The sequence below is a fragment of the Festucalex cinctus genome, chromosome 21 (genome assembly GCF_051991245.1).
Source record: "Festucalex cinctus isolate MCC-2025b chromosome 21, RoL_Fcin_1.0, whole genome shotgun sequence".
Lineage (NCBI taxonomy): Eukaryota > Metazoa > Chordata > Actinopteri > Syngnathiformes > Syngnathidae > Festucalex > Festucalex cinctus.
In genome coordinates, this window is record NC_135431.1 from 2,680,948 (window position 1) to 2,704,887 (window position 23,940).

General features: G+C 38.8%; 3 protein-coding genes across 8 annotated transcripts in view; all 3 read right to left on the reverse strand.

Moving 5' to 3' along the window:
- Positions 1–2,681, reverse strand: part of LOC144010083 (coiled-coil domain-containing protein 85C-B-like) — a 184,455-nt gene extending 181,774 nt beyond the window's left edge. Inside the window, exons 1-2 of one of the 2 annotated variants that reach the window (XM_077510185.1) lie at positions 2,489–2,681; positions 1,397–2,226 (exon numbers count right to left, since the gene is read on the reverse strand). In XM_077510185.1, coding sequence (XP_077366311.1) covers positions 1,397–2,129 — 733 coding nt within the window. In that variant the 5' untranslated portion in view covers positions 2,130–2,226; positions 2,489–2,681. Of the gene's footprint in view, positions 1–1,396 lie in introns of both variants that reach the window. The other variant, XM_077510186.1, reaches the window with a different exon arrangement.
- Positions 2,682–3,272: 591 nt separating this feature from the next.
- Positions 3,273–10,718, reverse strand: unc93a (unc-93 homolog A). 3 transcript variants are annotated; one of them, XM_077510183.1, is made up of 11 exons: positions 10,292–10,718; positions 10,056–10,181; positions 9,677–9,762; positions 9,055–9,149; positions 7,991–8,172; positions 7,681–7,910; positions 6,565–6,690; positions 6,127–6,338; positions 5,054–5,189; positions 4,817–4,948; positions 3,273–4,022 (listed from the first exon to the last, which is right to left on the reverse strand). In XM_077510183.1, the coding sequence occupies exons 4-11, from the start codon at positions 9,142–9,144 to the stop codon at positions 3,730–3,732; spliced, it is 1,401 nt and encodes a 466-aa protein (XP_077366309.1). In that variant the 5' UTR covers positions 9,145–9,149; positions 9,677–9,762; positions 10,056–10,181; positions 10,292–10,718; the 3' UTR covers positions 3,273–3,729. The 3 variants fall into 3 exon arrangements, with proteins under 3 accessions (XP_077366309.1, XP_077366310.1, XP_077366308.1); XM_077510184.1 differs by having other exon boundaries at positions 9,055–9,146; positions 10,056–10,206; XM_077510182.1 differs by having other exon boundaries at positions 10,056–10,206.
- A 1,361-nt stretch (positions 10,719–12,079) lies between these two features.
- Positions 12,080–23,940, reverse strand: part of ccn2a (cellular communication network factor 2a) — a 29,405-nt gene continuing 17,544 nt past the window's right edge. For 2 of the 3 annotated variants that reach the window (XM_077510865.1, XM_077510866.1), the window contains 5 exons: positions 16,400–21,950; positions 16,105–16,321; positions 14,776–15,036; positions 14,448–14,659; positions 12,080–13,055 (listed from right to left, as the gene is read on the reverse strand). In XM_077510865.1, coding sequence (XP_077366991.1) covers positions 12,759–13,055; positions 14,448–14,659; positions 14,776–15,036; positions 16,105–16,321; positions 16,400–16,756 — 1,344 coding nt within the window. In that variant the 5' untranslated portion in view covers positions 16,757–21,950 and the 3' untranslated portion in view covers positions 12,080–12,758. The remainder of the gene's footprint in view (positions 13,056–14,447; positions 14,660–14,775; positions 15,037–16,104; positions 16,322–16,399; positions 21,951–23,940) is intronic. The other variant, XM_077510867.1, reaches the window with a different exon arrangement.

Here is a 23,940-nt window from a genome sequence, read left to right on the forward strand (position 1 = left end):
TTTTAATTGTGATGATTTAATTTACACTTATTAATCAAGCAGCAGATCATTCTTGTTACAAGAAATAATCCAAGCTACTTTGAAGCCACTTAAGGATGCTGCGTGAGTGCGTCCGATTTAATCTGCCCAATCAAGATTTGGTGGTGGGGTTAATCCAAGGACCCCCCCCCGGCCAACTGCCCCCCATAATCCTTAAAAACAATTTTTGATCAACATATGCTGTCGCCATCATCACACGAACGCTAAGCGACTTTTTTTTTTTCTTTTAGTTTTCTTTTGATGAGTTTCAAGTACTGCGATTGGCTGGTAGCCAGCTGGGATAGGCTCCAGCACCCTCCGCGACCCTTGTGAGGAGCAAGCGGTTTAGAAAATGGATGGATGGAGTTTCAAGTATAACATACAAGTCTGAATTCATCATCGGTGTAGTACCACGTTCTGCCATCAGGTAGCGCAGTCAGATGAGATGAGGAGAGATGAAGTGAGAAGAGGCAGAGAAGGTCTGTGAGTATTAATTATGTGTTGTGTTCAAGTAGCAGTTTGTATAAAAGTTTCGAGCTATCGTGGCATCTCCTGATTTCTACGTTAGCATTTAAGCTAGCAGACTTTCCGTAGACGTTATGATCATATTTCATGCTATGAACTAGGGATGCACGATAATATCGGTGACCGATAATTATTGACCTATTTGACGTCAAACAGATACACCAGATAATAAAGTAATTTGCGTCAGAAATTGGTCTTCGTTCATAATTTTTTTGGTAATTGTTTTAAATGAGATTTTATACATTAAAATATGCATATTTGAAATATTGGCGCGTTTTTGAAAAAGGAATGGAAATTCCTTTTTTTTTTTTTTTTTAATTAATCAACTCATCATGAAAATACTCATTTTAAATCTTATAAAATAAGTTATAATAAACGTTTTGTTCTAGGGAAAAAAAAAAGAAAAATAAATACTCACACAGATTTATGACATAATCAAATCAGAACTTAATCGTCCCAAAGCTTACATGTTGTTATTGGTTTCTCACGTTTTGTTTTATTGCCGCGGCGGTCCTCGTATGCACTTATTAAAAATCCTGCAACATAAAAAGTTATTACAAATGATTTTGTGGACAAAGCTAGCTTACATACCCCCAAGGGAGACCCCCAGTTGAGTTTATTAAAGTCACGTGCACGTTAACACGGTGGTGCTTGTTTGTTTTTGTTTACGTGTTTGTTTTATTTTAATGACACGCGAACCACGAAAGCAACAGCTTCAGTCCACCAAGCGACATCGAAAAAGGATGGATGACAAGTTTGTCGACCCCCAGAAATCCCAATTTGAAAACTACAATTTTGAGCTTGGAAAAAAAAAAAAAAAAAAAAAATGACGGTTGTGAACATGTGCACTCACCATTGAGTCCATTGGGGATGCTCCTGTGATGGTGCGGCAGCGACAGGTCGTCCATGGACCTCCGCATGGGTTGGCCCAACTTGGCGGCCTCCGGGGCGGGCTTGTTGACGTGGTTGTGGTTGTGGCTGTGGTGGTGGTGGTGGTCCGGACTGCCCGCGCTCCCGGCGCTGGAGGTGCTGCTCCCGTCCCCGACGTCCCGAACGGTGCCGGCGCCCCCGTTGAGGTTGCTCAGGCTGGACTGGCTGTCTATGGAGCTCCTGGAGCCCGCCCCGTTGCGCTCCTCGTCCAGCATGAGGATGATCTCCTTGAGCTCGCCGTTCTCCCGCAGGACCGTCTCCTGGTTGGCCTCCAGCTCCTTGAGCTTCAGCATGTAGGCACCCACCTCCTTCCACATGGCGCTGGCCGTGTAGCGGCCGAAGCGCTGCCACTCCCGCGACAGCTTCTTGCCCTTCTGCCGGTCGTCGTCCAGGAAGCAGCAGAGCTCGCGGAGCTCCTGGTTGTCGTCCTGGAGCTTCTGGTTGACCTCCTTCAGGCTGCGGATCTCGTGGAGGTGCAGCTGGAGCCGCCGGTTGATGTCCTTCATCAGGTTGCCGTGCTCGATCATCAGGTTCATCTTCTCGCCGTCGACGCGGCGCAGCAGGCGCAGCAGCTCCTCCTTGCCGCCGCGGAGGAGCTCGTCGTCGCTCAGCTGGCCCGGCTCGCCGCCCGCCACTTGGGACTGGTTCTTGGCCATGGCTCGGCGGTGCGTCTGGAGGGTTAACTTCGAAGCGGGGTGGCGGGACGGCGCGCTCAACCGAGCCTCAACTGCGTAATGGTGTTAAAACACATCGCTAGCACGAGAAAAAAAAAAAAAAAAAAAGTAAACGAAAAAAAAGAGGAAGCAAATAAATCACGCACACGTTCCGTCGCTAACGCTCATCAAGCAATTAACGTCCGAGCGGCGTCAGCGAGCCCCAGCTGGACATCACGCCGAACCGAACCGAACTGAACTGAACTGAAACGCGGAGAGCAACAAGCGAGCCAACCGAACGACAAATGAGGTGCCAAGGTCGGTTTCGCTCGAACGTTCCAGTCATAAACAAGAGTCCTTACTTCAGTTGGCGACGCTGAGTGCGCTCCTGCCACCGGGCTGCTAAGCCTCTTTAGCGGGATTGGTGGTGCCTCACAGCAGCGGCTGGAATTAGTGGCGGCTGTGCGTCCCCCCCCCCCCCTTCCTCTGCTTCCTCCGCCAAACGTTGGACTTTGAACGCGGCCAATCAAGATGGAGGGAGGAGGACGGAGAGAGGGGGGGGTGCAGGTATCAAGGAGCGCGACCCAGTCTCGCGAGAAAGAACGTCACGGCCATAACAGCACCGACTTGCTGCGAGACGTCAACATGTCAACCATGTTGGATGTGGCAAATCTGCCTGTTGAACGGAAGCAAACAAATTGACTATTTTTTTGTTTGTTTTTTTTAAAAGCGCCATATTACTATGTGCATAAAGTCAATAGGCCTCATTGATAGACTAATACATTTGGGATGTATTCAAGGAGGGGGACACAGGTAGAAAAAGAAACGCAGGCGAAGAAGAAGAAGCAGCTGTGACTGCGTGGTGGGATTGGATCTCAGAGAGACATTTTAATTTAATATTAACATCGCATTGTGTTTGGTGCTTACCAATATGGGCAAAGCTAAACATTTTTCATTACTTGCTTTGTTATGACTGTGGCTGTGTCTTTCAAAATTTAAATGTGTCGTAGCTTTTTTCCCCCAAGTGCAGTGCAGTAATTGACCACAAGAGGGCAGCAAAGGCTTTTTAAAGCACGACATTTTAATCTTGACGATGCAGAACACGTGCTAGGTTGTTAAACAGTTTAAATTACTGTATATAATACATAACAGGGGTCCATATTTTTATTTTTGAAAAATACAACAAAACATGTTTAATAATTTAATACAATAATTAAAAATCTGTTTCAGTAAATGCTTGTGTTTTGCAAATGACCACTTGTGTTTACTTTTCTCACTATGGAAAACCAAGGCGATGTTTTACAAAAACATCTGACGTTATAATATAAAGATAAAATCGTATTGTTTTGCAAAAATATATTTTGTACCTTTTATATTCTGATAAAAAAAAATCTACTTTATTTTTGGAATAAAATCTGAATTAATATTTGAGGAGAATAAAGTTATGATATTTCAGAGAAAAAAAACAAAACATCTCCTTGGTGAGAAATGTTGACTTCTTTAAAAAAACATCTTGGACCATGTGAGCGTTTCAACTAACTCCTATTCTGGAGTTGTGCGAGTGTTGTGATGGTGGTAGCAGCAGCCTACATTTGTTGTTGGGTCAGAGACGGGTCTGTCTGGAATTCTTGCCGTCGTCCACGGCGGCGGCGGCGGCGGCGGCTTTCTCGTCATGTCCGTCGGCCTCGGCCTTGGTGGGATTCTTGTACTCGTGGTACTCGACCACCGGGTAGGTGACGACGGTCAGCAGCAGCGCGGCCAGCAGGATGTACAGTTTGTACTCCAGACACAGGAAGGTGCTGTACGCAAATGCGATCACGAAGCCCAAAGATTCCCACATGCGGTAGTTGGCGAAGGCCGCCTCCTTCTCGGCGGGGAACAAGATGCCGTACAGAGCTGCCGCAACAACAACAAAATCAACAGTAAAGAGAAATAAAGTCTCTTGTATTGATGTACTAATGTACAGCAAATACAATAAAACCCACATCTATAGTTCCGGGTTCACAGTCCCGCTATTTTGCATATTTCTGAGTGTAAGTCCACTGTTGGCCACTAGATGGCAACACAGTCTCACATATTGTTTTCTTGTAATATTGAAATTTTACTGGTTTATAATTTTTAAATTCTTCTAACATTATTGCAACATAATTTTCTACCACCTTGTGATCTCATAACTAATCCTCTTGAATGTTTTTTTTCTTGTAATGCTCAGACTTTATTAAAAAATAAAATACATTTATTTTATTTTTATATTATTATTTATTATTATTATTATTATTATTATTATTATCTATTTTATATGTTACATCTCATTTTTCTGTTAAAAAACAAATTGTATTTTATTTTTAGTATGTAGGCAATTATTAAAACTAATAAACTTCATTCTACTGATTATCGGTAAGCACATCGGTCTTTTTTTTTTCTTTTTTCTTTTTTTTAAAGAGACATTATTTTTAAAGTTTGGAAAAAAATATATATGTTTTTTTTATTGTAAATATTTATGTCAATATGTTTTGACATGTTTGTATTATTTTAACAGTGTGTTAAAGACTTTAAAAAACACAAGTTGTAAATGCTATAACAACATGGCAGGGGAATATTTAAATCTGCCATTTTTTTTTTAAATTACACTTATTTACGGCACAATTCCCCCCAAAAAATAAATAAAGCAATTTTTGTTGTGTTCTGACCGTTGGTCTGCGTCTGCCAGATGGCGTCAGCCATTCCCCACAAGGCGGGAAAAACGAAGAAGACGCCCAGATCGTTCGGGTGAGGCCTCCAATACAACAGTGCGAGAATGCACGCAAAGTTAGCCGCCGCCGCTAAAAATAAAAACACACAAACACAAAATGTTAATCAATTGCCAATATAAAACAACAATGCGCAAGACAAAGGCGGGCCGTTTTTTTGGTTTGTTTTTGTTGTACCCAGAAAGAAGAGCGCCGCCCTGCCGGTGTAGCGAGCCAGCCGTCCGAAGAGGAAGGAGCAAAGGGAATTGGACGCCCCGAAACACATCATCACGAAGCCCACGTAGTGAATGCCCAGCGCGCACGTCACGTAGTTCTAAAAAAAAAATAAAAAAAAAATAAAAAAAACACACTCAGTCACACTTTAAAAATAGACTTTTGATGCAGCTACATTACATATTTTTCTCACTTTTGACTTTTACTCGGGATGTAACGATATCCAAACGTCACGATATGATATTACCACAATATGCAGGCCACGATACGATAATTATCACGATATTGTGGGGAGGTTGGCGATACAAAAAAGGTCACAATATTGTGTAAAAAAAAAAAAAAAAAAAAGAGATCATACTGAAAAAAAAAACCCATAATATTGTGCTTTTGTACAATACAGAAATTAAAACTATTATAAATATTATATATAAAAAAACATATATACATATACTGAGGCACTTCCTAATGCACACATTGAGTTCCCACACATATTGACTCGGTTCACAAGCATATTACGTTCAACTGACCATTATCGTGGATTTTAAACATAGAAGGGCCAAAACATGCCTTGTGAAAATTAAACTGCACTAAAAAAACAAACAAAAAAAACCAAAGGAAATCAACCCGACTTTAAAGTTGATACTTGACTCATTGATCCATTTTCAGCAGTAAAAAGTTAATATTTTGTCTACAATTAATGTGGTCACTTCATTATTTTTCATGCATAGTTAGTACCTTTTAAAAGTAATTTTTCTACTTGCTGTTAACGACCAATCATGGCTCAGTTTACTGACCACACCCAGAAAACAGGTGAGCCATGATTGGTCGTGACCTACTTCCTCAGCACAGGTGATGTCATCATCAGTCGACAGCAAGTAGAAAAAATATTTTTTAAAAGTACTACTTGTACATAAAAACAAATAATGAAGTTACCACATTAATTCTGGACAAAATATGAACTTTTTTGTTTTTTGTTTTAATGCACAACATAGCGAGGGGCAAACAATGCCCCCTTGTGGTGTAATAGGGTAAGTGACCTTGGTGTACTCCCCGGACAGGAAGCTCTGCTCGAAGCCGCTGTACATGGTGAGCGGGATGAGGGTGAGCAGCCTCCAGTCCTTCAGCAGGCGGAAGGTGGCCAGGAAGGTGTGGCAGAAGGGCTCGCGGTTGCCGCGGAAACGGCTGGTCTGCTCGTGGTCGATGTTGTCCAGGAATATGGCCACGATCAGCATGGCCAGCACGCCCACGCCTGTGCCGGGAAATAGCATTTCTATTTATTGACAGCATTTATATTTAAATAAATTATAATCGGGGGTGTTTAGACTTTATAGAGGCACTCAATTGAAGCCAACACAAAGTGGGTTGCCACGGTGACCAATTAGCAAAGACGTCAACGGAGCAATGTCGACGTTTGCGACATAGCTAATAAGAAGAATGTGACATCGCATGTGGTCCATCCACGAAGCGGACATTACCGATGTAGCATCCGACCAGGGTCCACACCAGTTTCTGCGCCGGCCTGCTGGTGGTGCTGTTGGAGGGGATCGTCAGACCGCAGTCGCCCGCCCCGCACACCTGCAGCTGCTCTTCCGAAATGTCAGCTGGCAACACATCGTTGACATTTTTAAGTATTTTTACAGGTATCCAAAATGTGTTTTATGATTTTACTGATGTTTTTTTCTTAAATAGAAACCGTGGCTTAGTATATTTTTCACTTTTACTTAAGTTGTATATTTGAATGTTATAGTTGTTTCATTTTTCCATTTTTATTTGAATGGTTTGCATTCTTTCTAAATTGTGTGTTTTTACTCAAAAAATTGACATTAATCCATTGCTCTATTTTTATTCAAGGTTTGTTCATTTTTTTGTGAGTTAAAATGTGGTTTACATACTGTTTTTTCCCCCCCCTAATAATTTGTACATTCTTCCTATATTTGTTATACATTTAATAATTTTTACTTTTTTTTGTGCCGAAGTATTTCATTTCTTGCATTTCAACGTGTTAATTGTTCTTAAAATGTATCTTGCGTTTTCAATTTATTTATTTTTTACCTTTTTATTTTATTTTTACAGAAAAATATTGCCACTTCAACATGACTTTTTTTTTTCTCCAAATTTATTACTTCATAAATTTTACATTTTCAGTTAAATCATCTCTACATCGGAACTTACTTTTGGTCACATTTTTTAAAAATTATTTTTTAAGAATATTTTATTATTTATTATTTATTTATTCATTATTTATTATTTATGTATTCATTATTTTATTATTATTATTTAATTATTTGTATCTTACTTTTGTTTGCAATTTTTAAAAATATATTTTATTATTCACATGATGGCATTTTTTCATAAATTAAAATTTACTGTATTTTATGTCCTTTTAGGTTATTATTTTTGATTATATTTAATTTTATTTTTTTGTGTATTTTTTGTGGGGAAAAAAAGTCCACATTATTTTATTTCAAATTGCATTAAAAAAATGCAATTGTATTGCATTTTATTTGCATTTTAGATTAAACTTAACAAGCTCCATAGTGACAAATTCATTTTGCATCAATACGTTTTGTCGTCGATGTGGCTTTCGTTACCAATGTTGGTGTCCTGCCCGAAGATGAGCGATGACATGAGGTTCCCCCACACGGCGGACGACTGAAAGATGAAGAAGAAGATGCCAAAGTACTGGTTGATGACGTCGGGCCCCTTCTCGCCCTCCTTGGCCGCCTGCCTGTTGCCCGAGATGGTGAGGTACGTGCACTTGGCCGACCACAGCGGGGAGCCGCCCAAGCCCAGGATCACGGAGGTGGGGATGAGCGTGTACCTGCATGAGAAACCGAAAGCTGCGTCTCAACCGAGACGCAAAAGTCGGATCCGCCAAGTTGAGTTGAGTTGAGTTCTGACCATCCCGGGTAGAGGTTCCCGAAGGAGTAGGAGACGTAGCAGGCCATGCCGGCCACGATGGTCCACTTGCAGCCCAGGTTCTTGATCATGATGGGAGGCAGGAACATGGACGAGATGATGATGGACGCGTAGATGACGCTCAGGGAGGCCACGCCCATTCCCTCCTCCGCATTCAGGCTGCTCTGAAGAGGGACGCCGCACATATAGCGTTGCTTAGCATTCAATTTGCTGTTTTATGTTCAATTGTAATTTAAAAAAAAAAAATCGCACACATTTGTATTTAGTTTCATATATCATGTGATTATTTTATTTCGATTTGATTGTATTTTAGCTGGTACTATTTTACTTTGCAAAAAAAAAATCAGAATTATTTGTATGTTATTTGTGTTTGCAATTTAAAAAAAAATATTTGATTACTCACGATGGTATTTTTTCATAAATTAAAATTGATTGTATTTTATGTCCTTTTAGGTTGTGAAAAATATTTGCAATTATATTATTTATTATTATATTTAATTACATTTTTTAAATTTCTTTTTTGTGTGGAAAAAGTCCACTTTATTTTTATATCAAATTGCATTTGTATTTTAGATTTTATGTTGCAAAAAAAAAAAATAATCACATGCTTGTGTTATAGTGTACAATTCTAAAAGGGATAAGCAATGAAGAAAAATTTTTTTTTTAATTATGTATTTACTTCAAAAACAGTTTTTTCAAATCGTGAAAATTAAAAGTATGGAATAGAACAAGTAGTAAAAAAAAAAAAAAAAAGTAATTTCGTCAGAGTAGTGAATAAAACAAAAATTTTTTTACTATCATGCATAAAAACAGTAATTAATACAAGAACAGAGCAAATAATTGGAGGTTAGCTATTATGCTTATGTCAATTCAGGCAAAACACACCTTCAAAAAAAACAAACAAAAAAAACCCTTGGGCACATACACTTTATTGAACTCTCTCATCTTTTTTTTTTGGTCTAAAAAAAAAAAGAATATGACTCTTATGTACAAGGCCATATAGGGCAATGCAAATAAATACTAATGACAAGCTTGTATTTATTTACCTGCAGGCTCTGCAGTCCGCCGTACGCGGTGAAGAGCGACAGGAAGCCCAGCGACACCACCAGAACATTCTTGAAGTTCCGGCTGATCATGGCTGCTTCTCAACCACAAAAAAATTAATAAAATAAGTCAACTCTCACAATCTTAATTATAATACTCAATGAGGCGGATTAGCTTGTGCTGGTGAGAGAAACTTGACTGCTGCCGAGTGGAGGAACCTTTCTGATAAATACGCGTTAACTAGCAAGGCCAAAGTGCATACACACACACCCGTACTTATCTTTTGTCTTCATATCAATATTTGACAGTATGATACATGAAAAAGTTAGTGATGAGTACCGTTTTATCGCTACTGATAGGAAGTCACTGTTGCATATTATGTCATACATACACACACGCGCGTGCACATCTTGGGTGTGTTTGTGTTGGGAATTTCTCGAAAGATAGTTTTCACGTGATCGAAATTTTTTTTGCCCGTCGTGTTTGGGTGGGGTCCAGATCGGCTGGAGAAGTAGACATGACTTGCAGGGAGGGACGTTCTGGGTCACCAAATTCAGCCGATTGGGTGCGATGGATGAAAAATTTGGCTTGTGTTGAACAAACATCAAAACATAACAATCTCACCTGTTTTGGGGTTCGGTCACGTGACGTGGGCAAGGTGTGCCCATGAGCGCTGTGACGTCATTTCAGTCCGCAAAAAATGGCAGCCCCTGAGATAGATTAAAAAAAAAAAAAGTATTTCCACATCACAATAATAATCTATACCATATCACAAAGAAATGTTTTGACTTCACTTTTTACATATTACATTTAAATACAAAGAACAGCAACTTAAATAGCCATTAAACTAGTACAGACACGTCAGGTCGACGTTTGACTATAAATTGTATTTTGATTGCTGCAACACTTAGCCTAACTTTCAAATTTAAAATAAAAAATAAAAAAAACAGAACAGGGAGATGCACATTTCAAGTAAAACTTTCTTTTTTTTTTTTATGTTTACCTTCGGCCAATATCTCGGCAACTGCACTGAGGCATCCTTAATTAATACATTTGTCTTCCAGTCGTGTAGTTCTGTTGTTCTGGACGCTCGTTCGAAGGATGTCTTTAGTTTGGAGTTGCCCGGCCGCTTTAATGGTTTTGATAGCCACCGTCTCAACAGCACATACATGAGACACAACAAGTTTGAGCGTGAGAGGAAATGCCATTAAAATTGTGCCACATACATACATAGCCTACATGTGATAGCATGTAAGCTAAGGCTAGCATCCATCTTGTGGGTGACCAACTGCCGTGTTTTTCTGCCCTGGAGAAAAACACTAAAAATAAATAAATAAAAACACAATATATTTTTGTTTTACTTTTGGGAATGTCCTTCCATAAAAGTTCGGAACTATTAAAACAAATATAATTTAAAAACAAAACACTGGACCAACTGTAACAACCCGTAGTATGGCACCGCGCCACAAGGTGGCGCCTCTATATTTTATTTTTATTTTATTTATTTTTTTGCTACCCTGATCAGCCAAACACACTATAAAGATTGAGGGTAGAAATATAATCAGGTATTTTTACACAAAAATAAAAATAAAAATCTTCACAAAATGCTAATTAACAGCCATGGCGCATTTTGCCGCAGTGTGACCTCCAGTTGCCTATCTCCGGCATACAAGTATGGCATCCGGTCGTCATGGTTACATACAGGAGCCCTGAAAAAGGGCAAAGGTTTATGATGAGTTATTTCAAGGGCGTTGACATGTTGGCTTTACAACCGCACCGCTTGTTGTTTACTATTATACGCACGCCATCGCAAACATGTTAAAAGTATGGTTACAAATCATAATTCGGTTTTCAAAGTAGGGTTTGAAACCATATTCAGGATTACAATCCAGGGTTAGGGCTCCAAATAATGGTTTGAACTTTGGCCTTTGATGCAATGGAGAAAACTTTTTTTTCGTTTTTCTTTTTTTTATAGAAGGGAATCTTTAATTTGACTTTATTGAGCGTTGATGTAACATCCACAAGTATCATCACCAATAATCAAAAGTCATAAAGTGGATTTGTGCTTGTGGCCATGACGATCACAGACAACAGTTTGACTTTTGAACACTTGACATAAAATTGATATTTATGGGACGGAGGCAACAATGCTCGCAGTTTGGCCCTTATTTTCTGTTAGTTATTTTGGAAAAAATACACCAGAGGTCGCTGTTGTACTATCATACATGTTTAAAAATGTTTACAAAGGGTTTGCAGTGCCACCTGGAGGTTGTCTTTATTAGTGCGTGTAATTACTAAGCTGCTTTTTTTTCCCAGGTCAAAGGTCATTTTATCACATTTCAGTTGGTTCACCAGCCGCTGTTTGATAAACTCAACCTTTAAATCAAGTATTTAACATTAGATATGTGGAATAAGACTTCAAACTTGGGGGAAAAAATACTTCCAAGTGAAAAAATAAAAACTCAATTTTGATCTGATTTGATGGACACGCCCAGCTCTTTAAAAAAATAAAAATAAAAAAGTATATAAAGCGTACATTGAATAATTAGTTAGGATGTAATTAATCGGAATTCAAATACAATTTCAAATTATTACACTCCACAATTACAAAATCAGCATAATCATAAAACAAACAAAAAAAATTAATATTAATTTTTGAGTTGTTTAAATGTATACATTTGCCCCTTTTTTGAATTTTAAAAATAACTAATTTAATACATTTGGTCTCACTTGCATAATTATAGTGTTTCAAATAATTTTATTTGTCTTAATATTTTTCTTTGTTTTTAACATTTTACTTATTTATTTTTTACCAAAAAATAAATGCCGTATATAGTATTATAAATATATATTATAAATTCAGTTTGGTCCAAAAAGAAATTACATAAAATGATGGATGGATACTGTTTTTTTTTTGTTTTTTTTTGTTTTTTGGGGGGGCAATGCAAGTATGAGTCATGAGAGATTTTGTGTCATCACTTCACCGAGCTCGGATGTCTTTAAAGAAGGAAATTGCTGAGGCATGGATTTGTATCAAAAAATATAACATTTTTATTTCCAGCTACAAAGCCAAACATGTAACAATCTGTCACACTGCTCAATAAAACAGTAATTAAAAAAAAAATTACTGTCGTCCACACGCACACTCAAAATACTATTTGCTACATTTTGTAAAAAGCACAGAACAATTAGGGCTTTTAAATTAACTGTACAAATATATACATCATTTACACGTTTCTGCTTGGAATGAACTAACAATTCTTCCAGTCGTTTTTGTTTTTTTGTTTTTCTCGTAATTTTTCGTAGTTCTCAGTGCCGCGGTCACTCGCGTCTGGACGGAAACGCTGACCTTTGGACAAGACTCATATTGAGGCCTGTGCAAACGCACGCAAAAATGGGTGTGCTGCATTCGCCCGTCTCGGGGAGTCACTCATTACACACCTCGTTTGGAGGGGAGGTCAAGATTTGGATGTTGCAGAAAAAATAAAAATTGGACGGGGCGTGTTGTCCAAAATATTAGTGCAGGAATCGCTCCCTCTGTCTGCAAAGTGCACCAAGCCGCACGCACGAATACACGCCACACAAAAAAGTGGGCGTGGCTACTTTTGACAAAGCAAGCACAAAAACGAGGCTTGTGTAGGGACGGAGCTGCGAGATGAGTTTTTGTTTTCAAGTGTTCAAGTGTTTTTTGTTTTGTTTTCCTGGCTCACGCCATGTCGCCCGTCATCTTCTTGTAGTAGAGCGACTGGAAGATGTCGTTCTCGCCGGGGCAGTTGTGGTGGCAGGCGCACGACTTGATGAACATCATGTGCTTCTTGACCGCCTGCCCGTCGGGGCACTTGAACTCCACGGGCAGCGTGGTGGTCCGGTGCGGGGTGCAGCAGCGGCCGTCCAGGCACACGCCGCAGAACTTGGGGCGGTACGACTTGGTGGTGGTGCAGCCCGAGATCTCGAACTTCATGGGCTTGGACAGGCGAGGCGTGCGGATGCACTTTTTCCCTTTCTGATAAAGAAAGATTTCGTTTAGAGTCAGGATTTTACATCCGTTTGTTGGATTTGATTTAATTTGGGGTTGCAAAAAAAAAAATACAAAAATGACTGAATGTGATACCTAAAAATGAATTAAAATTGTATTTAATTTTAAAATGGCATTTAAATTGAGTTTAAATGGAAAAATAATTGCTGAAAATTATTATATATTTTGTGTTTTACTGTTATTTTTTTGGGGAAAAAAAACTTTATTTCCAGTTTCAAATATCTGATTTATTTTATTTGCATTATATTTTACTTTATTTTAGGATGCAAAAAATTCTGATTGTATTTTATTTTAGGTTGCATTTTTTTCCATTTTATTTTTAATTGCAGAAAAATTATACTGTTTTATTTTTATTTGTGTATCAAGCGTCTGATAAAATTACATTATAGTATAGTTTAAAAATTTAGTTTAGTTTAGTTTAATTTAGTTTAAATGGTGAAATAATAGCTGAACATTATTATTTATTTTATGTTTTATTTGTGACTCTTGGGGGAAAAAACTACAGTTTCAAATATCTCATTTATTTTTATTTTATTGTGTTTTACTTTATTTTAGGATACAAAAAAATTCTGATTGTGTTTTATTTTAGGTTGCTTTTTTTTCCCATTTTATATTTATTTTTAATTATAGAAAAAAATATTCTGTTTTATTTTTATTTGTGTATCAAGCGTCTGATAAAATTACATTATAGTATAGTTTAAAAATTTAGTTTAGTTTAGTTTAATTTAGTTTAAATGGTGAAATAATAGCTGAACATTATTATTTATTTTATGTTTTATTTGTGACTCTTGGGAAAAAAACTAGTTTCAAATATCTCATTTATTTTTATTTTATTGTGTTTTACTTTATTTTAGGATACAAAAAAATTCTGATTGTGTTTTATTTTAGGTTGCTTTTTTTCCCATTTTATATTTATTTTTAATTATAGAAAAAAATATTCTGTTTTATTTTTATTTGTGTTTCAAGCGTCTAATAAAAATTACATTATGTTCTATTTTAAATAAAAAAATGTTGTATTTTAAGATATTTGTGGAAAAAATAAATTGCAGGGAAAAAAAAGTGGCATTTTATTTGCATTTTAGGGCCAAATAAAAACACTTGATTGTATTTTATTTTATTACAATTTATTTGATTATATTTTATTTTTATGTTGCAGGAAAACAAAAATCCCATTTCACATTTTAACGTAGCAGTAATTGTAAAATGTATTGCATTTTAATTCATTTTCGGTTGCAGAATTTTTAATTTGCATTTGAGTTTACAAATAATTTCACCTTTGCAAATATATTCTCTTAAATGATTCTCTTTGATCGTAATAGGCTGTGCTTGCTTGTCCTTTTTGTCATTTTGAGTACTGACCCGGATACTTTGCTCCAGATGGGACTGGCACGGGCGCACCATGCACAGGCGGGTCTGCTTCTCCAGGCGGCACTCGCGGTTGTCGTTGGTGACCCGGGTGGAGACGCCCAGGCCGCACGTCTTGGAGCAGGCGCTCCACTCGGTGGTCTGAACCAGGCAGTTCTCCCTCATCAAGGACGGATCGGGGCCAAAGGTCTCCTCTTGGCGGTAAGCTGCTCGCCACAAAAGCAGGGGGGAAAAAAAAAACAAAAAAAATCCATGCAGATTAGCCAAGCGGTTCCGGATGCGAAGCGGGATCAGGCGGGATCCGATTAGCGATTTGACTCACCGGGCAGGACGGAGCCCATGAAGGCGTTTGTGGTGCGCTGCGGGGCGGCGTCGCACAGCCACTCCTCGCAGCACTTGCCGGGCACCTTGACGCGTCTGGGGGCGGGGCAGTCGGGACTGGGCAGGCGCACGTCCATGGCGCAGAGCGGCACGCAGCCCACCGCCCCGTCCAGGCACGTGCACTGGTACTTGCAGCTGCTCTGGAAGCTCTCGCCGCTCTTGTACACCATTCCTCCAAACACGCAGGTGGCGCCCTCGCGCGCTGCAAACACAAAACAAACCAAAAAAAAAAAAGTGTCAACAGGAGCAAAGCGAATTGCAAATGAAATATGCAGAAAGTCATGTCACTTCTCAGATTCATGTAAGATTCACAAATAAAAATTCTAATTAAAATGTAATCACAATAAACTTATTTGCAGTTTGTCTTTCTAGGATAGTACTACTTTTCTTTTTTTCTTCTTGGCAACACCAATAGTTTGTCTTCTCTTTAGCAAGGTGCAAACATCAATAGTTTGTCTTCTTTTTTAGCAAAGTACATTTTGGGGGGAAGTGCCAGATTTTTTTTTTTAAACCATTTCTTTTTAGCATAGTGCAAATATCAATAATTTGTCTTCTTCTTTTTTTAAGAAAGTACTTTTTTTTGGGGGGGGGGGGGGGAGGAGCAAGTTTATTATTATTATTATTTTTTACCAAAAAAAAAAGAAAAAAAGTACAACATCAAACGTTTTCAGCAATTTCAAAATTAATAAGTTTGTACTACTTTTTTTTTTCTTCATGAAAGTGCAACAGTTTGTCTTCTTTTTAAGAAGGTATATTTTTTTTAAATCTTTTTTTCTTTTTAGCATTGTGCAAGCATCAATAATTTTGTATTTTTTAAATTTTACTTTTTTAGGAAAGTACTTTTTTTAGGGGGGGGGGGGGGGCAGATGTTTTTTTGTTTTGTTTTTTTTTAAACCAAAAAAATTAACATTTTTCACAAAATTTCAACATTAATAGTTTGTCTTCTTTTTCACAAAGTACAAAGATCAGTTTGTCTTCTTTTTTAATGAAGCATATGTTTTTGGGAGGGAAAGTACAAGATGTTTGGTGTTTTTTTTAACTAGGAAATGTTTTTGTGAAATTTCAAAATAAACATATATATAAATAATTTAAAATACTTTACTTTGACAATACTTTGTCTTCCTTTTGAGGAGAATGCATCTTTGTTGGGGAAAATAAAACCAAATAAAATGTACATTTCAGCACTTTTTTAGGAAAGCGCGACTTCCCGCACTTGTTCCAAAAACAGGTCGCTACGCTCGACATCAAAACGCGGCTCGCGGCCTCTCACCTGTGCACACGCCCACGCGTCTGTTGACGGGCGATCCGAAGTCGCAGTAGAGGCCCTTGTGGCTGTCGCAGGCGTCCCTCTCGCCGCACAGCTCGCCCATCTGCTTGGCGCACACCCGGCAGCAGCCGCAGCCGTCGGGCACCAGGCTGACGCCGGGGGCGCACTCGGGGGGCGCGGCGGGGCACGAGCACGGGCCGCCGCACTCCTGACCGGCGGCCTGAACGGGACGGGACCACGGTGGACTTAAGCGCACGCTTCGTCAAAAAGCTTAGTAGACGGAAAACAAAAGTCTTACCAGCAGGCTCCAGAAGACGACGCACGCAAACGGCATTAAAATGGCTTTCTTCATGGCGGGCATCTTGAGATCAAAAAAGATTCTTAAGTCTTCCTTTTTCCTTGATCGAGTTGATCTGTTGTCGCTTGTTGAGGTGAAAGCTAGACTTTTTTTTTTGTTTTGTTTTTTTAGCTCAGGTCGATCCGGCTCTGAGTTCTGCCGGCGCTGCGCCACCGCCTTTATAGCTCTCGGCCCTCTGGGGGTGGGGGTGGGGGGGACGTCACCTCGGAGGAGGGCGGGAGGCAAACCCTGGACAAACATGGACATACTTGGCATTCTTTCCTGGCTTCCTGACCCCCCACTCCAGACATCCCACATTCCTGCCGTCTGAAGGAGGGAGGCGGGGCCAGCCAAACAACAGCAAACTCTCGCTCATCTGGAACAGGAAGTCTGCTCAGAGGAGGCCCGGGGCCGGGACCCCACACTGGGAATTCCTCAAGTCTGACTTCACAAACACAAAGCCTATAAATATGAATTTTCAAAGCGGCCGCACATGGAAAGGAATAAACGAGAGTGGAGGAGGAGGAGGAGGAGGGGGAAAAAAAAAAGGAAAATCATGAGTTGGGGAAGCTTTGGAGAGCCATCAAAAAGGTGGACTTGGACTTGCGGTTACGTCTGGAGGGATTTTTGTCAGCCGGCGTCATTGTTAAGATGGCCGACGCGTGAATCAGCGCGCTTTTATCATACCGACGCGCTCGCGGGCGGGTTTTTTCGGACGTCTGCGCTATCGCTCTGCGGCAACCAGTAAAAAAAAAAAAAAAACGGCGACTGAGCAACTTTGAAGTCTGAGGGGAGACAAAAAAATAAAAAAAAATAAAAATCTGTTTTTCCATTTTCTGTGATGTTTCGTCGTCATTAGGATCAAAGTTAGTTTAGTTAACCAAAAATAATGAAAAAATATAACTAAAATTCTAAAAACAATTTCATAAATGAAATAAAAATAAAAACAAAAAGGTGTTACCGCAATTATCAATATATTGGTCAGGTCATAAAGCCACAATAATCTACGATGAAATTACTCAAGACATAAACTGATGTTTTTTCAATGAGAAAATAGTTTCTTTTTGTAACATCACTGAAACACAATATTAAAACTGGTGTACTTTTCTTTTTTTAAACAAATAAATATTTTCTTAACTGTCAACTTTCTGTGAATAAATTTGTCTTTCTATTGTCATGCAACATGTCAGTCAATTGTTTCATTTTATAAACTGACAATTGTTTTGTGTAACATTGCAAAAGTAAATACATAAAATTACTCAAATATTAAATCAATATTAATATTCCTCAGAAATTTTGACATTCAAAAAGTCGAACCATAAAATGTGTTTTAAAATGTTAAAAATTGACGATATAATAAACATTTTTCATAGAAACGAATGCAAAAGTGAGTCACTAGCTGGACAGATAAACACAAGTCAAAGTAAGATGATGAGTCTTCTTCGCCTGAAGACTTGCGTCCATTTCCCCGCCACTTTTATGAGGCGCTCCCCCTGGTGGCATGCCATGTAATTGCTCAATAAGTAATGAACAATGGGAGCCGTTATAGTGGCTGTACATTAACTACAAAAATCACGATACTTGCATAGGCGTATCGATAATTTATATGGAGGCAAGGTATCACGATATCGATATATCGTCACACTCCTCGTGTCTAATATTGACTAATTTGTCCTACTTTGAAATCTGCTCAAATAATCAAGCCCTGATGTCATATTTGACGCACTCGCCGTCTCTAATAAAACGGTTGAGTTATCGCTTTCCAAACCTTAAATGATAAATATCCCGTTCCCGCATACGTTGCGGTCGGTCCGCTTCAAAAGCGCCGCGTCAGTGTGTTCGGCTGACACATAAGAAGTATATTTGGTACAAGATGAACCCTGAGGAGCTTCTGTTTTTCAGCTCGCCGTCGTCAGGACAAAATGGCGGCCAGAAGCGGTTTAAGTGGAAAAGCAGCCGCCGTGCGGCGAGGACGTACAGTACGGTGCCGGGAATAACTCGCCTTGTTCTCCGCTCACCTGCCTAATGAGCGTGGGTTTTTTTTCGTTTTGTTTTTTGTGCTGCGACTTGACCAAAGACCAAAAAGACCAGGTGCTGCGTTGCACCCGGGCCAGGCTTAAGTAGTACTTGAGGAAAAAGGCTAGACAGAGGTTTGCGTATTTTATTTTATTTTTTTCACACACCAGGCTAGACTCTTATGAAAAGGAGGCCTGCTTCCACGGCCAGCCAGCTCGCACATCGGAAATGAGGAAAAAAAAAAAAAAAAAAAAGGAACCTGGAGTTGCAGGAATGTGCGAGGAGAGCCAGCAGACGGGCTCGTTACTATTTACAGGAAGCGCTGCCATATAAGGGCGTCTGCGCTTTCTCCTAATATGGATATGTTCTCTCTTTCTATGCTGGATGGGCACAAGTAGGAAGCAACACATACAAAAAAAAAGCGTGCGTGTCCCGTCAGTCATCACGGCCGCCTCGCCGTGAACTCCGAGCGTATCGGACGGAAGCAGCTTGACGGGGGGTTGGAGCAGATTCCATCCAAAACATGTCAAATGTTACGTGCAGCATGGAATAATCGTGTCCCCTTAAAAGGAACAGATTCAACTTGTCACAGAACGCAGTGAGAAGTGTAGTATGCGCCGCTTTCAACATGTGGCTGCGCCCCCGTTCGTGTAAAGTAGAAGTTGTTTGAACGTTGGATAAAGACCACAACATCTTGGCTCATTTTCCTCGACAGCGTTATTAGCATTAAGCTAGCTGAATTTTGCTCAGTGAAATGATATTGAATATTGTTGGTGTTGAAATATACAAACAATTTCCAGTTTTCAGGTGCCAAAGTTTTCTGGTTTTTTTTGTTTTGTCTCAATTTTGTGGCTGTGTTCATACACATGGCCTACTAGGCATGGGTAAAAAAAAAAGAAAAAAAAAAAGAAAGAAATCGATTAACATTTAATATCAACTTTTCACATCACATCCTGTCAAAAGCCAGACTTTCAAAATAAAAGCACACCTTCTTGGGCTCTTATTTTGAAGAGTCACACACAATCAACTAGCACAAAATAATTTGAGTGCAACATCTATTGGGACAATGCTAGGCTTTTATTTTGAAGGCCTGACTTTTGGACAGGATGTAACGGTGTTGCGTGTGGAGGTATTGTATGATTGATGAGAAAACTCACGAGCAGGGGCTATTTAAAATGCTTTGGAGTAGTGATCGACCGATATGCTTTTTTCAGGGCCGATGCCGATACCGATTATTAGTCTTCTGGGAGACATTTCAAGCCGATATTCAGTTTGCAGTAAAAGAGAAAATAATAGCGTAAAAAAATAAAAATTAAAAAAATATATATGTTCTTTTAATTTTAAACATATAAAGAATAGACAGCTTTGTTTAATTAAAAATTTTAACAGTAATTGTAGAAATTGTAGGGACCTTCCAACATAATTTTTTAATTTATTTATTTTTTTATTTTTTTTTAAATAAATTAAAAGGTTTTGGAATTAAACGTATCTAATTTTGGGTTATTGTCAGGGTTCAAAAGATCTTCTCAGTCAGTGAAAAATTGTCTGAATATGTTTGAAATGTCTTTGCAAACAAGTAAAACGTGTCTATGAACATCTTACAACAAAAACAAAATTTGCTACGTTCGCAAGCATTCGCTGCTCGGTGAGATTCCGGCTTTATCGGCCTTCAGATTCGTAAAAAGGCCGATGCCGATATTTGTCAACATGCCAAATATCAGCACCGATAATCGGCCTGGCCGATAATCGATCTATCCCTACTTTCGAGAGTATTTTTGTTCGTTTGTACGGCCCCGTTTAAACGCGAGTCCAGTCCCCAGAGTGGATCGGATTAAAATGACGTCGAAGTTCACAAGTAGGTGAGACAAGTCTGCACACGTCATAAAACGTCAAGTCGTCTCAGTAAAAGTGCCGACGGCAGCAATTTGTTCCCCGGAGATTGGACCCGGCCACGCACGACCTCGCCCGTGTGACGTCACCGTGCCGTCTAAATGTAGCCGGCACCTGTGAAGTCGACAGGTGGTGTCATGCCAGGCGGGATTCCAGACGACACACTGGAAAAAAGGGTGGGAAAGTGCACCGCTTGTTCCCAGAGCGGTGCGCTTCCATCGCGCCACGCTTGGGGTGATGTCATCATCGCCGGTGACGACGCCAATCGCAAGAGAGGGGCCCCTGTGTCGGTGTTGACGTCACGCCTCGTGAATGCGCACTTTTCATATCGCCGTGTTTGATTTTGGTCTCGATAGCGAGGTGGCGAGATGTTAACGCGGCGCTCGCGGCACTTTCAGAAACACTTCACCTATATTTACAAAGTGACGTTCCATGAGAATCGTAAGCGGAAAAAATTTAAAATAAATAAATAAATAAAAAATTTTTATATTATGTATATATCAGGTGATTACATTTTTAATCGCAATTAATTGCATGACTTCAATAGTTAAGTCATAATTAATCGCATATTTTATCTGTTGTAAATGTAAAATAAAATGTAAAAAAAAATAAAATAAAATAAAAAAATATATATTATTTTTTCCCCTTAAGTTTTCATACTCTGCATAACATAAAAGTGGGGGGGGAAAAAGTTACACTAACAGAAATATGGCTGCATGTCATTGATATAATCATTTCATAATAATTCATAAAATTGAGTTAAAGTTAAAAGGATGTACTGTACTGTACTGTAAAAAAACAAGTGATATTGATTTGTGTGGTCATTTTTCTGCCACTAGATGGCATAATTGCATTTGTAAGACGGTGACAGCTCAGTGCATTTTTCTTTTTATATTAACAGCTATTTATTCATCTTTAATCATAAATAATAATACTAATAATAATAATAAATACTATAATAAATAGATATATAACATAATAATAATATAATAAATATATACAATAAAATAATAAATAATCAATAATCTTTAATTATTTTTAACATGAAGTAATTTGTGAAAATCTGTACATTTTTAAAATATACAACTTGAACCGAGTCTCTACAAATATATGCTTCATTATTTTTTTGATCATGTGCCGACGTGTCCTATAACAATCATAAAAGAACAGCAGAAAGACAGCTGTGTTGACGCGTCGAGACTCGCCTCACAGGCAGCCTTTTTTTTTTATGACAGCATGTTGACCTAAATATTGCATGTACAGTCAACAGGAGCATAGTGACGGGTTATTTCCAATTTTCCCTTCCCTCCCCTATAGGCAAAAATGTTTGTACGTCAAAAACAAATCCCTGGTGTCCTGGAACGAACCGCGCTGGCCCAGAGAGCTTCCACTGTTGCAAGCGGGGAGAGCGTCTCCACATTAAAAGCTGCCTTTTATCAGCTCCCAGAACTTACCGTTTGAGCTATATATGACCGCAGCGACGGCCTCGGAGGAATGTTTCCGCGTCAAAAGATGCCGCGTCACCGTGCTGCCAATGGCACGTTCCCAAAATGGCTTTACCTGCCGCCGTGGAACGTTTTGTGCCGCTTTGAGCTCTCTTGTGTCCCTGTAAACAAGATGGCGAAAAAAAAAAAAAGCGGTCAGCGGTGTTTGGATTTCAATCGCACCAAAACACTTGCATAATATTTACGACAGTGCTCTCTTGTGCTACTTGTTTGTTGTTGCTAGGTGGATTTTTGTAATGCCTGCAGGCTCAAAATAAAGATTTGCAGTCACTACGGGGCCTGATGGGGCAGAGTGCACATTTCAACACTAAATACAATAAAGTGAATATATGTAATAATACATATTATCATCATTTTTTTTTTATTCTCCACGTTACGGATATCGGAAGCAATATTTGTGGTTCTTTGCCAAAATTGCAAAAAATATAACAAAAATAGATAAAAAGATATTCACCGTGAACAGCCAATCACAATCATTGTCGCCAACTGGGCCAAAGTGTGCGACAAGTGATGCTAACTGCACTGTTTATTAACTCATTCACTCTCAGCCATTTTGAAGCAAACCCCCTTCACTCCCGGCTGGTTTCCTCCCAAAATTAAGATTAGAGTCTCTTCTTTCATCAGGGGAAAAAAATATTTATATCGGTTTCTGTTTTGCAGTAATTAGCATTAGAATACAGCTAACTTTCATCGATATTCACATTCCTGGTGAAAACACTGGCAAAAACAGCTTGTTGCAACATGGTCCTGGTTGATCTCGTATACTCTGCTGACACCTGCTGGCCGTTTTTGTAATAATTACCATTGCTTCAACCGTTCTGTGCAGTTCAGAAGATGTATGAAAGCCTTTTGCATGGTTTAGCATTATAAAAAATAAAATAAAATAAATAAAAAAAAGCAAAAACGTATGAATACGTTTTTGGGACCATGGCAATATTTAAAATAGAACGTATTTATACGTTTGTGGGTTTGTGGGAGCAAATGAGTTAACAATAAGCTTTGTTTTATTGGAAAAACATTGAACAATATCTGTGAAATAATGCAAACAACTGGTTTTAACTGCATATGAAGTATTAATCTCAAATAAAAATAAAATCCTGTTGGGCATCTCAGCAGAAGAGGATAGTTTTTCTATGAGGAGAAAAATGAGATCGGTGGAAAAGATCAGTTTATTTTTAAGGGATCATCTTTCCCCCCCGCAAAATTAGGGAAATGTGGCCAATAAATCGGCCGGCACGCCTAGTTTAAGCATAGAAAATTTTAAGACAAATAAAAAAAATTTGAAACACTATAATTCTGCAAATTCCTTTTGGATAAAATAAAATGTATTAAATTTGTTATTTTAAAAATAAAATAAAAAGGTTGCAAATGTATAAATTTAAACAACTCAAAATTAGTATTAATATATATACATATATATATTTTTACAATTATGCTGATTTTGTCATTGTGAAGTGTAATAATCAAAATGGTAATTGAATTCCGATTAATTGCACAGCCCTAAAATACGGTTGAATTCTTTGTCATACGTTTAGTCAGGAAGGCGAACTATTAAATTCCGAACGCTTGCGTTGACAGCTGATAAGTGAGCGTCAAAGAGTGAGCTACGAGGATGGAAAGTCATAACCGAAGAGGGGAGTTGAGTGATTGCCTGAGGTTATAATAATGTTGAGGGAGGCTCGGGGGGTGTTGGTGGGCAGATGAATTGTCAAGATGGAAACAGGGTCTATTTAAAGGCCCGCCGGCTGGAAAGAAAAAAAAAAAAAAAAAAAAAAAAAAGAAGTCCAGTCTGGAAACAAGCATGAGACCCCAGCCGCCGTCTTTTTTTTTCTTCTTTTTTTCCCCTCCTCCTTCAGGCTGCGTTTTGAATTACGCCACTTTAATGGACGGCGATATTTTATATACCCCTGCATCTCCGTTCCGCCGGGACATACTTGGAAACTCGCTCGCATTTTTGGGTGCAATGCTTCCTCATTAATCATTTTAGTGAGGCAATTTTTTTTTTTTTTTTTTTTTTTTTTTTGCCAGCCAACAAGGGAGGTGATATCACTTTACACCTCCGCGTTGAACAAAGCACCTTAAGACAAGATC